This window comes from Rhyacophila brunnea, unplaced genomic scaffold, assembly GCF_057557595.1.
Source record: "Rhyacophila brunnea isolate RB1 unplaced genomic scaffold, BYU_Rbru_1.0 scaffold_6, whole genome shotgun sequence".
Lineage (NCBI taxonomy): Eukaryota > Metazoa > Arthropoda > Insecta > Trichoptera > Rhyacophilidae > Rhyacophila > Rhyacophila brunnea.
In genome coordinates this window covers 16,925,085-16,937,531 of record NW_028233276.1, presented here as the reverse complement: position 1 = coordinate 16,937,531, position 12,447 = coordinate 16,925,085, and the positions used below count along the sequence as shown (strand labels likewise).

The window sequence follows — 12,447 nt, the reverse complement described above, 5'->3', positions numbered from 1 at the left end:
AAATAAGGTTCACATCCTTTACCGTATTACGATGTTGATCATAACAGAAAAAAGTGATAAAAATAATGGAAACATGAAAATTGACTGAAGACTTTCAATAAATCTTTGATTTTAATCAAAATCTGACCTGAGTGATTACTGACGGCATACAGATTGTAGACAGCTCTCTGATTGGTGGCGGAGTAGGGTGTGACGTCCAGTCCGTTGAGCGGGAACTCAACCAAGACATTGAGCTTGCCTCGGAAGCGCTCAGTAGGAGAGAAGCGCTTCAGGTGGATGACCAGCACCCGCGGGAACTTCTGAACTGTGAACCACTTTACGCACTTGCGCCGCATCTGGCATTTCGAGCATGTCTGCGGAACAGATGGAATAGTTTTCTTTAAAATATAATATGCAAGATGTCTCAACTGCAATAGTTGAACCAGATAAAAAAAGGCCAAACTTATATTGTCAATCATTACAGAAATAATGCTTACATAAAGGCATTCGTAAAATTTGAAAAACATACTATGTATCATCCTCACTGATAAAAATTGAAAAAACACTAGCCTTAGATCAGTGGGGGGCAAATTGCGGCCCGCCGGGTATTTTTTTGCGGCCCGCCATCATTATGATTACGAATAACTTTTTTATAATTTTTAAAAAAATATTGACAATAGATTAAAATTTGAAGAATTTGTTGTTTCGTAAATGTATTATCTTAGTACGTCTTCCTTATGTCTCATCTCACACTATGTAACCACTATTTTCTACGTTGAACATCGTGACACATTTAAATACTTTTAACTCCGCATTGCAAGGAAAAAAATATATGCCCATGATATGGTAAAAAGTTTGAATGGATGTCAATTAAAACTCAAGTTATTCCTTCGACAAATATCGAATAACAACGTGGACCACTTTCCAACTTTGAAGTTGCTGAATATATCAGAATATAAATTTGAAGAATATGGTAAAATTATTAAAGCTCTGAATGACGATTTTTCACAAAGATTTGGTGACTTCCGAAGAATTGAGACAAGTTTAGCAATAGTACGCGATCCATTTTCAATAGATATTGATAGTGTTCCGACAGAGCTACAACTTGAGGTTAATGATCTGCAGTGTGACACTGATTTAACCTTTTTATCGCGACATAATTTCGCTCATGTACTTGTTCGGGCGCGCTGCGATTTTTACGATTCATAAATCATACCGAAACGTCATTAAAAATGTACCTAAAAATCCACTGAGTGGCTCTAGCTATAATAAAACATTCCTTTTAATTTTACAGCATGTGAAAATAAACAAAAAGATCGTAAATTAAGCAACAGAGCTTTAAGAAATTCTGTCATACATAATAAAGCACGCTTGGAGTACATACCGCAGAGTGAAGTGGCCTCTATGATACCGGATAAGTGGTAGACACTTGCGCCGATGATTAATGTTCACACGTTTTTTAACACCAACACAGAACGCACACAATCGTTATTGTTATATTATTTCCTTACAACTTGGTCTCATATTTCAGTCACACCTAATTAATGTTTATGGCTTAACTATATTTCAAAAATTGATTTTGTCATGGTAGTCATAAAAACAGGGCACAGAGCATAAAGCGACATCACATGCTTCACACATAATGTTCGTCATTTTTCTTTTTTTATCTTTAGTAGTTGAAGCAATACACACACGACATCTTCAATATGGTTTTGTTTTATTTACTGTTGGAGGAATTTTACGGGGTAAATGTCTTAGGAGTTCTGTTTTTAAAATTCTTTTTGGGTTATTAACTACACGAGTAGTTTGTGATGTCGATGGTCTTGAGGCACTGCCATATGTTTCGATTAATTGCCGGATTACGTTTAATTGAAATTCAGCTAAACTAATTTTTTTACCGGTGATAACTTTGTAAAGTATGCTACTATTTAATAAAAATAAATCTATGATGTGGAATCCAACCTTTTTATACCACTTAAGACTCTTTCGCATACACGAGAGGCTGCTCAACATCATGTCAGCTTTGTCTACCGTGCCCATATTTTTATTATAATCCACAACGCATTGTGGTTTTATAATGGGTTGTCCTGTGGCCCTATTAATTTTATCTGTCGGTACCATGGAGTCATCGTGCATGGTACTGATCATATGCACTTCCCGCCTATCATGCCATTTTAACACGAGCAATGGGCCACGGTTAAGAGATTTTACTTGTCCTTTCTTCAGTTTATCAAATTTTGGCATTGACTTTCGTGTTTTACGTACCGTGCCGCAAGCATTTGTCTTTTTTTTATGTAGAAACTGAAATAATTCTGGGCTGCTGTACCAATTATCACAAAATAGTTTATGCCCTTTACCAAAATAATCCTTCATCAAAGTGGTGACAACAGCCCCAGATATTCCCAAAAGTTCACTATCACTTATTTCGGTTTCTACACCACAATAAATAATAAAGTCTAAAATATAACCGGTTTCCACATCACAAATCACAAATAATTTGATTCCAAACCTATGTCTTTTTGACGGTATAAATTGTTTGAATATTAATCTCCCTTTAAAAACAATGATACTTTCGTCGATGCAGAGATTTTCGTTTGGTAGCATTGTTTCTTTGAATATTTTTCTGCAGTGGTCAAGAAGTGAGCGCACTTTATAAAGACGATCTCCAGTAGGGATTTGGGTATCAGAGTAATGTAGCATTTGTAGAATCAACTCATACCGATCTCTTATCATAGTTTGGCCAAATATTTTAGAATTTAATAATGGATCAGCACTCCAATGTTCTTCAATTGTGAGATGGCGATTTCTTGTCATCAACATTGATACAGCATAAAAAACATACATCTCTTCTGGGCATGTATCATACCAGGCATGGATCCTTGCATTCGGAGTGTGGGCTTGTGTGTTGAGCATATGGTTGTGGTAATTATTTGTATGGTTAACTATGGTATTCATTATTGTTTTGTTAAGAAAATGACGAAAAAATTCCATTTCTGTGGAATTTTCATTGAGCTGTACACTAGGGTTAACGCCTGAGTTGAAACTATCAAAATCGTATGTGATCGGCACGAAGGGACCCGCAGTCCACGATTGGAGTAAACTGTCTGGTGCTGCACTGGTAGACGGTTCAGCCACTCCTTCATCACTGCCTATATTGGAAGGCTCGTCAACATCGTCGGGATGTTCTACTAGCGCAGCTTCTTCATTATCACTTTCCATCTCATAGTCCGAATCCAAACATTCAACATCAGGGATAGACATTTTTATTTAAACACTAAATATGCTATTATAACTTAACAGTTTTGAGGAAATTTAAAGTTTTAATTCACTACACAATAATATTAAATTTTAATCTTAGTTCTTTATTCGACTAAAATGAGAAGAATTTTAATCATCACTTTCCTTGAAATAAAAATGAGTGGCCGTGAATTTTGAAAATCTATTCTACATTTTTTAATTTAAATTTAAATATTTTACAGATTATTATTTACTTATTCTCAATTTTTCGTATGTATTTCCATACAGTACAAAAGATTTATTATAGGAATTTTAAATTATTTATGTGTTAATAATTTCGTTTTCACTTTACAACCACTGATTTAATTCATAAAATCACTTTTCATTTAAAGAATTAACGCACATAATTAATTATTAACAGAATGGCGCATCAATAATAATTTTATAGAAAACCGTAAAAAACTTTGAAATGTATCAATCACAACACGAAAGCAATCGACTGTTGAAAATTATCACCGCACTAGCCGATTTCATGTATGAGATCATTAACATCAATTCGCGCCGGCGCAAATTGCGCAAAGCAACTAGCGGTAAATTTTGAAACCAATCATTGGAAATCTGTTTTACTCCAATATCGACAGGGTATGTGTCTTTGCTTAATTTCGAATTATCTAAAAAGTCTTATTGAAAAAAAGTCACAGATGTCAGTAAAGGAATAACCCAGCTAGTTTTTCAAACAAATTTCGACTGTATTACTCGCCGAATTACGAAAATACGGAGGTAGAAACTTATGGGCACTTCTGGATGCCCTTAGCGGTGAACGGTTTAACTATCATGGGCATTTCTAGATGCCGTTAGCGGGAGGAGGGTTAAGAGAATTGCATCGTCGTGAAGAAATCTCCAAATTTTACAATGCCCTTAATTCAGACAAATTCGACCAACTTAAAGATTATGCAAGAAAAATGTTCGTTATTTTTGGATCAACCTATACATGTGAACAAACATTTTCGATCATGAACCTCAATAAAAATTCTTTACGATCAAATATCTCCGATGCCCATTTACAAGCAGTTTTGAGAATATCAACTACAAAATTAACACCTGAATTTAACAAAATGTTAAAAAATGTACAAGTTTCATTCTTCTCATTAATTTTTTTTAATGTTTATTTTTCGTGATAATAAATAGTGTATATCTAAAATGGTATTTTACTTGCGGCCCGCCGCTCATTTTGAATTCTTGAATTGGCCCCTCCATCCAAAAAGTGTGCCCCCCCCTGCTTTAGGTTAGCTAATACATGTTAGTGATGACATATTAAATTTATTTTTTAAATTTTCGATTTAGATATGTAAAAATGAGTTAAGTCTTTAGATACCACACTATCTAATGGAAATATGTTCACACCGTGACACAAGTAGATAGGGAACATAGTGTTTTAATCCAAAATACGACTTCTATACACGTCGTGCCGTATTACGTTGTACAGTACAGGACGTCTATAGACGTTCTGTCATATCACACATATTATGATTTAATCAGTAATGGTCAATCCTTGAAATACTAACAGGTTTTTCATCTCCATCGAGGTCTTCCTCTTTAGTGAAATGCGAGAGGCACTGTGTCAATTTCAATTGGCCGGTTCGACTTGGGATTGGCAAACTGAAAGAAACAAAACAAATAATTAATATTAATTAAGTACATAAATCATATAATTAGGATAACCAAGGATATGAAAATAAAACCCTGTGTGGTATATATGAAGGGGAAGCTAAAATATGTCACTAGTCATTTTGTATCACAGATTCATTTGTATCGAGTTTAACATTTTTTGTAGGTACCGTTTGAGATTTATTTGCCAGGACAAACATAAACATGCATAGATTTTCTGGCACCAATAGTGTCTATATTCAACTATCGCAATAATAACTGTTTACACGTAAAAGTGGCAACTGTCTCGCCAATCTCATTCTTCAAGCGTAAGTGAAACGACGCATTGTTGTCATTTAATGGTGCTATTTGACTGGTTGTGAAAAATTGTAAATGTCAAAATGCTTTGCGAGGTGTAGTTCATATTTTTTCCACCAGATTCGCCACTATCGTTCTACAGCGCAAAGATTGCACAAATTCCAACTGTCGTGTGAAAATTGAGAAGCTTCTGAACCTTTTTGATCCATGCATGCAATCTTGCAAGTTGCACAATAATACGTTATGGCCGCGATAATACATACTGTCAGCAGTAAATTCATGCACATTTATAACGGGGTATAAGGTAGCAATACAATGTATTACCACATTCAAAGCGACCAAAATACGCTTACAAAACGCTAGTTAAGCAATAATTAGGTATTTAAAAAGAAGTAAGTATATAACATATTAAATTTTGATTTCATTATGTAAATAATTGCTGTCCATTTTTATTGTTAATAGATTGCAATAAATAACACTTAACATTTTTATTCATTTTCGGAGATATGAGATAATTGATAAACTATTTCTGTGGTATAAGTACCTTAAATCCCAGAAAGGATCAAAAGTGACACTGGTGTGCGAGCAGTGTGTACAGCGGAGTGAAGATTTGAGCTGGCCAACAAAGATGTCTCCCACGCGGCTATCTTCGGCCCGCAGGTATCTCTGCCACGCCTCTTGAGCCTTCTGGGCGTCACTGAAATGACAACATTCAAATGAACCATAAGAAACGGTCATCAACTGTGTCTTGCAATGTTAGACATGAATCACGCTACAATAAGTTATTTTACATTTTTACTCCTATGCAGATCAGGGTCTCTCCAGAGTAAGGATTTTATTTTAGTAGATTTTTTACAAAAAATGGTCGTTACCTATCCCTAACTCTTGATTATATACATTTTGAAATTACCTGCCAGGTGCGGTACTGAACCCGCACCCACAGCTACAGACGTAGTCGCTTTAGTAACTACACCACTGTGGAATCAAAACTAAATAACCATTAAGCAGCTGTGAAGAGAATTTTAAGTTTAATACTAATTGTATTCAGTACCTATTATTCAATATTTTTAACAATACATAATATGAAGTATAATTTCATTTTAATCATTAAACTTTTTAAATATCCTTGAAATGTCTGTTCCTAGTTTTTCAGAATAGTTTTAATTTTCTATGTGCACATTTTACCTTAAATTATCATCGATTTCAGTAAGAATTGGTTTAGGCTTGATTGTAACCCGATTGACATCTTCATGGAGACCTTCCAACAGGTATCTCAGAAATTCCTGTAATTAATAAATTAAAGATATAATATCAATCAAGAGACAGACGGTTAGTAACAAATCCAACCGATTAGATTGAGTCTACTCAGATAAAGCGATTTCCAAACTGGGAGGCACGGAGTGTTGCAAAGGGAGGTGCGAAAAGTTTGTCACAATTATTAATGTATCCACAGGTTCGCAGTTTGCAAATGCATAGTTTATAAAACGGCCGCTAGTTGAAAACTAAATAAAAAAAACAGTCCTATAAAAGGTTGTTTGCAAACCTGTCTGAAAATATGGAACTAATTTTATAATATCTCACTTCTATACTATTGTGAAGCGCGCTGGCTATTTCGTGAAAAAGTTAAATAAAAGGGTAAAATCATTACGTTGAAATTTGAGGCAAATTTGTTTAGGAACGATAATTTTGTTGTTAAACTTGTCTATTTGGTTGAAATTAAAAAAAAAAAATGAGTGAATAAATCAATGCAAGGACCACTAATGCATTCACTGATATAAAAAGACAAAGTGAAGGCATTCATTAAAAATTGGAGCTTTGGAAATCAAAATTAAAAAAAAAAAAAAAAGTTCGCCATGTTTCCACTTTTAAATGATTTCTGCGCCAGATATATTGAGCAAACAAAAATCTATTTACTGAGTTCTTGGTTAGTTTGCTAAAGCACTTTTCACATTACTTTATCAATAGTAAAAAAAAGTCACCTGTGGCGCTGTTTTGTTTCAAGGCTTTTAAATATGTGGTTATGTGTTGCAATTTGATGTGAAACCTATATGATGATTGATATACCTACTTAAATGATAACTGCCGGGTATAATTTATGAAGCACTATATTAGAGCACCCCACTACCCTTAACGTCAGCGATAGGTAGGTGGCCCCGCCAAAAATCCTGGCCTGGGGGCCCGCTAGAGGATGTGGGACCCATGATAGAATCCATCTGTCAATGAACGATGATGAATTTGGATTGACAACTATTGAAATTGATTGTGCTAATAAACAAGCACATTCATCGCATGAAAAACAAATTAATTTAAAAGTTAATATAATATACCTAAGTAGATTTTTATATATTTTTTTTTCATTATTGGATTAGTACATTTTTGACTATTTTAAAATTTGTCTGTAGTTAATGAAATAAAGAGGGGGGGAGGCGCCAAGATTAGATTTTTTTAAAAAGGGAGCGTAGTAATGTAAAGTTTGGAAACCATTGACTTAGATCATGGTCACCATCGTCATGAGTGCAACAACTTGTGTCCCTGGTTACCAAAATGGCTTTTCCAATTCAATAGCCGCAGTCTCGCAATTCAACAGCAGTCATCGGCAATTATTTCCCTCCAATTATTATTTGACTCATTCATTTGGCAGAGTTAAAGTCCAGGAATCCGACACACAGACGTGTACAGGCTTTGCAGATGTCTGTTTTGTCTTGAGATATCATCGGCATACGTCAGCACAGGGTTTATAAATATTATCTGACTGAAGCTTTGCCCGTCATTGTTTTTTTGTCGTCATTGACAAGTCTACATAAATGGGGGATCAGCACCATTCCAGTCACTCTACAAAATTAATGCAGATACCAAGATGTCATTATTGATATTTCACCAACCTGAGCGTCCTGTTGACTGTATCCCATGAACCGAGGAGCGAACCTCTGGATCTGCGCTTTCAAGGAAGTTGTGTTGACTACTCCGTCTGTCTCGCCTGCCTTCCACAACTCTGTTATCACCGTCGAGAAAGCTGAAAAACGCAAGTATTGTTTATCATATCAATATGTAAGTTCAAAAAAGTGCAGTACCGGTGATTAAATGAATACAAGAGAGATATGATTGAAAAAAAATCATTAGAAACAGCTCCTCACATCACTGCATACCGAATCAGGAGTCAAATATGTACACCTGAACCTCTTTTTGCAAGGCTTTTTTTTGCACGGTTTCGAAATAACACGGATTTAAAAAAGTAGCGATTATTATTTATTTACACTGATTTTTTTGCTTTAACACAGTTTAAAAAAAACTAAAAAGAATAAAAATACATTTATCAAAAAATATCAATGTGCATACATATGTTGTCACCGGATGCCGCCCAGATATACATACGTACATACATGGCGCCACTAGTCAAGTCACTTCGGGTTTGGTTCGGCGTCAGTGTCATTAAATATTTCCAGCGATGAGAGTGATTTTTCGCCACGTGCCAACGGTCAAGTTTATTGTCAAATAGCGACACTGTATAAATATTTTTCTTTGCTAAATTTAATTTAAATCTAAAACTATGTAGGTATTTTTATGTATAAATATTAAATAAATTCGATATATTTTTGAGTTCAAGAATTTCGTATTTTGAGTTGATTTTAAGTATTGGAATCTATCTACCATTTTTGTATGGGCACCTTATCTTTTATTACACGGTTTTGTTTTGCACGGTAGTCTTTGGAACATATCCCCTGTGCAAAAAGAGGATCGGGTGTAATTGTTTTGTATGACAACTTATAAGCATTTTATTCCTAACGTTGGATTACATTTGATGGACTTAAATGTATAAAGATATTGTAGTTTTATTATAGTATTAAACAATAAAATTGATATTAAAGATATAAATTTTAGTATTAAACAATAAAAACATAAACATTGTTTGAATCAAATTGAGAACAAAATCTCAATTACTGCAGAATATTGAAAACGGTTATGTAGAATTTACAATCACATATTTTACTTATTTTCCTTCAAGCCTCAGCACCACAATAATTAATATTGGTTACAAAAGACACTGCACTACAATAATACAAGTGCCACAATAAAATTTTGTTTATTAGCTAGCTAGTTACCATAAAAAAACATTACATCAGTATTGAAAGTTTTAAATAACAATAGTAAGTAGTTAGTGTACCTTTGATAAGGGCCCCCTTCATGCAGCTGAGGGTTGTGTTGATGTCCGGCGAGAACTGGTCCATGTTGCCACAGTACTCCATGAGAGGCTTGGTATTGGACAGGCACTGCACCACGCTATTCATGAAGCATGTGTTGCCTATATTTCTCAAGCCGTTCAAACCTGGAAATAACATACATTTGTATTCCACGATCTAATATATTGACAAAATGTCATCAAATGAATTAATTTTTTCATAGATATCCCAACAACCAATGAGTTATATTCAATCCTATTCCTGTTTCAGATCCTGTTCAAAATTTAATTTTACAAAGAAGATTTTATTTTGAAAGCGTGCAATATTAGCAAATATAAAGTATAATCCTTTCTGATCCTCTTTGAATGACAACTTAGTGAAAACTTGGTGACATGCTTTAGGGCTTCACGCAAGATTTAACCATAGATAAAAAAACATAGTTCATTATCTTATATTTTAATTCGTAGATTTTTTCCCCTATTATGTTTACTTTACAGTTGAATTGTGAATTTGTGAATGGATAAAAAGAAAAATTCACTGTGATTACTCATTCAATTGGCTGTATTATTCGAAATTTTAAAGGATACACTTGACTATATAATCCGTATTATTAAACATTATTTGTAATGAAATTAGAAGCCTGGCCATATGGGCCGCAAAATTAAATCGATGCCAACCAGAAAAATACAAATATATGTTAGCAGAAACAAAATTGTATATAAATAATAGTCTACCGATAGTGGTCTTATTTTTCTAGTTGGTTTTTGCACAATCAACCATATTGATATGATCAATAGACAAGTAACATCATATTATTCTTTTTCAAAATCGGTCAGTAGGTAACAATTTTTCAAAAAAACCATGTGAACAATTATCCGAGTACGGAACCGGACGCTGTCTGACTAATAATGCATTTCTGAAACTCAAGATGACTTAGGGCTACATATTGCAATACTATGTATATTAAATTAACTTAAAAAATAATCATGGAAGAAGAGTATGCACTCACCACTGGATTTGCTGAGCTGCTCCGTTCCATGTGAGGTTCTGTTGTTGGAGACGGCCGAGTCTCCGATGGATCTTCTCCGGCTGGAGATGCTGTTGGAGGTCGACGAGGAGGAGGGCGAGGTGGAAGTGGACAGGGATCCGCAGGTGGGGGAGGCGGGCATGGGCGGGGCAGGCGGGGCCGACGAATTCGTCTCACAGTCCTGCTACAATCAGACAATTCACAAGTTTTATTACACAAATTGATGAAACGATATATGTACGCAAAATATTCTTCTGCCGTACTTTGGCTTCACACAGAAAAGTGAAACGATGAAAAGATGAAATATGAGTGTAGACTGTGGAGTATCTTCAATAATCTACACGATTCTTTCATTTCCTTTCACCGTTTTACGTCACCATGTTTCAACAAGGAAAATTTCAATTGCCGTACCAGCTATAATACCACCACGATTTCTCAATCTCCAAAGATTTTTGCACCCACGTCAATCAATCACTATGTAAATGATTATCAAATAAACAAAACAAGTAAAAAAATTGACTGATTACTTTTACTGCAATTCGGAATGCATATTATATTTTAGATACTTTACAAAGTGGGTGTAAAGGACACTTGAACGGTGACTTGAATGTATTTTAACATTTGAATGTAAATACATTATTTTGATCATTATGCTGTTCTATCTTATAAACCTTATCAATCCAAAACAACCTTTTTTACACTGTCTAATTTTTGTTTGCGATTCAAAAAAATAAACTATACAAATTGACTATAATTCCTGGTATATAGGATTTTTTTGAGAATTGATTTTTTAAATGATTAGACACATTATGGGTGCATGAATCTTACAATGGAGTATTCAATAGTTTTAGAAGATCGAGTGACGATTAAGATCATTTAAATATCGAGTGACAATTTTGTAAAATGGAGATAACCGGCATTAAAATTATCTTTTTTAAAATATTCAAAATTCAAAACTCTATTAAAGTAATGCAGATCAATAGTATGTAAATTTTCCATCAATGTACAATAATTGGTACGTTTGATAAAAATGCAAAATTGTACCATTGCATTTTCACAACATCAAAGAAGTCAACTCATGTCGTATAATTTTGAAACTTTTGAAAATTTTGAAACAGACAAAGATTTACTTCAAAAAGAATAATTAATTCCGTTTCGGGTTCTTATACAAAAGCAAAAATTTTAGAGACCGATCTTAACTTTTACGGCAATTGAAATTTGTGTTGTTACAGTCTTAATATGGTTATAGTAACTAAATATGACTAACCATTCGATTAAAGGTACGAGGGTGGGTCAATAAGTCCTTAGAAAAGCCGACAGGTGGCGCGACTAGTACTGTAAGCGGTTTGTTTTCATGCAGCGGCACTACCGATTCAGTATGCTGCGAAGTTTCAATCAGATTGGTCGGGTTGTTGTGTGTTTCTCGTACATTTAAAAAAAAAAATTGCTTGTGGAAAATGGAAAAATGGAAAATGGAGAAAATTGAGTTTAGAGCTGTTATTAAACATTTTAATATAAAAGGGTTAACAGCAAAAGAAATAAAAAATGAGTTGGATTTAGTTCACGGCATATCTGCTCATTCACTTGCAACTATTTATAACTAGTTAAATGAATTTAAACGTGGTCGTACATCAACAAAGGATGAACCACGCTCAGGACGTCCTGTAGAGGTGACTACACCAGAAATGATCAATAAAATCCACGATATGGTGTTAAGTGACCGAAGATTAAAGTTGAGTGAGATAATTGAGGTTACAGTGATCTCAAAAGGTAGCGTCATTTCTATTTTACATGACAAATTGGGCATGAAAAATATTTCTGCAAGATGGGTGCCGCGTTTGCTCACAGTCGACAATAAACGCAATAGGGTGGTGGCCTCTAAAGCCCTGTTGTTGCTCATGCAACGCAATCCGGATGAATTTTTTCGTCGCTTTGTGACTGTAGATGAAACATGGATATACCACTATACTCCCGAGACGAAAGAACAGTCAAAGCAGTGGATTGCGAAGACAAACCATGTCCAAAGAAGGCGAAAACCGTAAAATCAGCTGGTAAGGTTAT

The 12,447-nt window shown here is 34.5% G+C and overlaps 1 protein-coding gene across 1 annotated transcript in view; it reads right to left on the bottom strand.

Annotated features, from left to right (window-relative positions):
- The window catches only part of LOC147065306 (uncharacterized), a 34,090-nt gene that overhangs the window by 3,184 nt on the left and 18,459 nt on the right, over positions 1-12,447 (bottom strand). The window contains exons 2-8 of the mRNA XM_085956459.1: positions 10,369-10,570; positions 9,344-9,505; positions 8,064-8,194; positions 6,367-6,464; positions 5,726-5,878; positions 4,782-4,875; positions 128-353 (exon numbers count right to left, since the gene is read on the bottom strand). Coding sequence (XP_085812585.1) covers positions 128-353; positions 4,782-4,875; positions 5,726-5,878; positions 6,367-6,464; positions 8,064-8,194; positions 9,344-9,505; positions 10,369-10,570 — 1,066 coding nt within the window. The remainder of the gene's footprint in view (positions 1-127; positions 354-4,781; positions 4,876-5,725; positions 5,879-6,366; positions 6,465-8,063; positions 8,195-9,343; positions 9,506-10,368; positions 10,571-12,447) is intronic.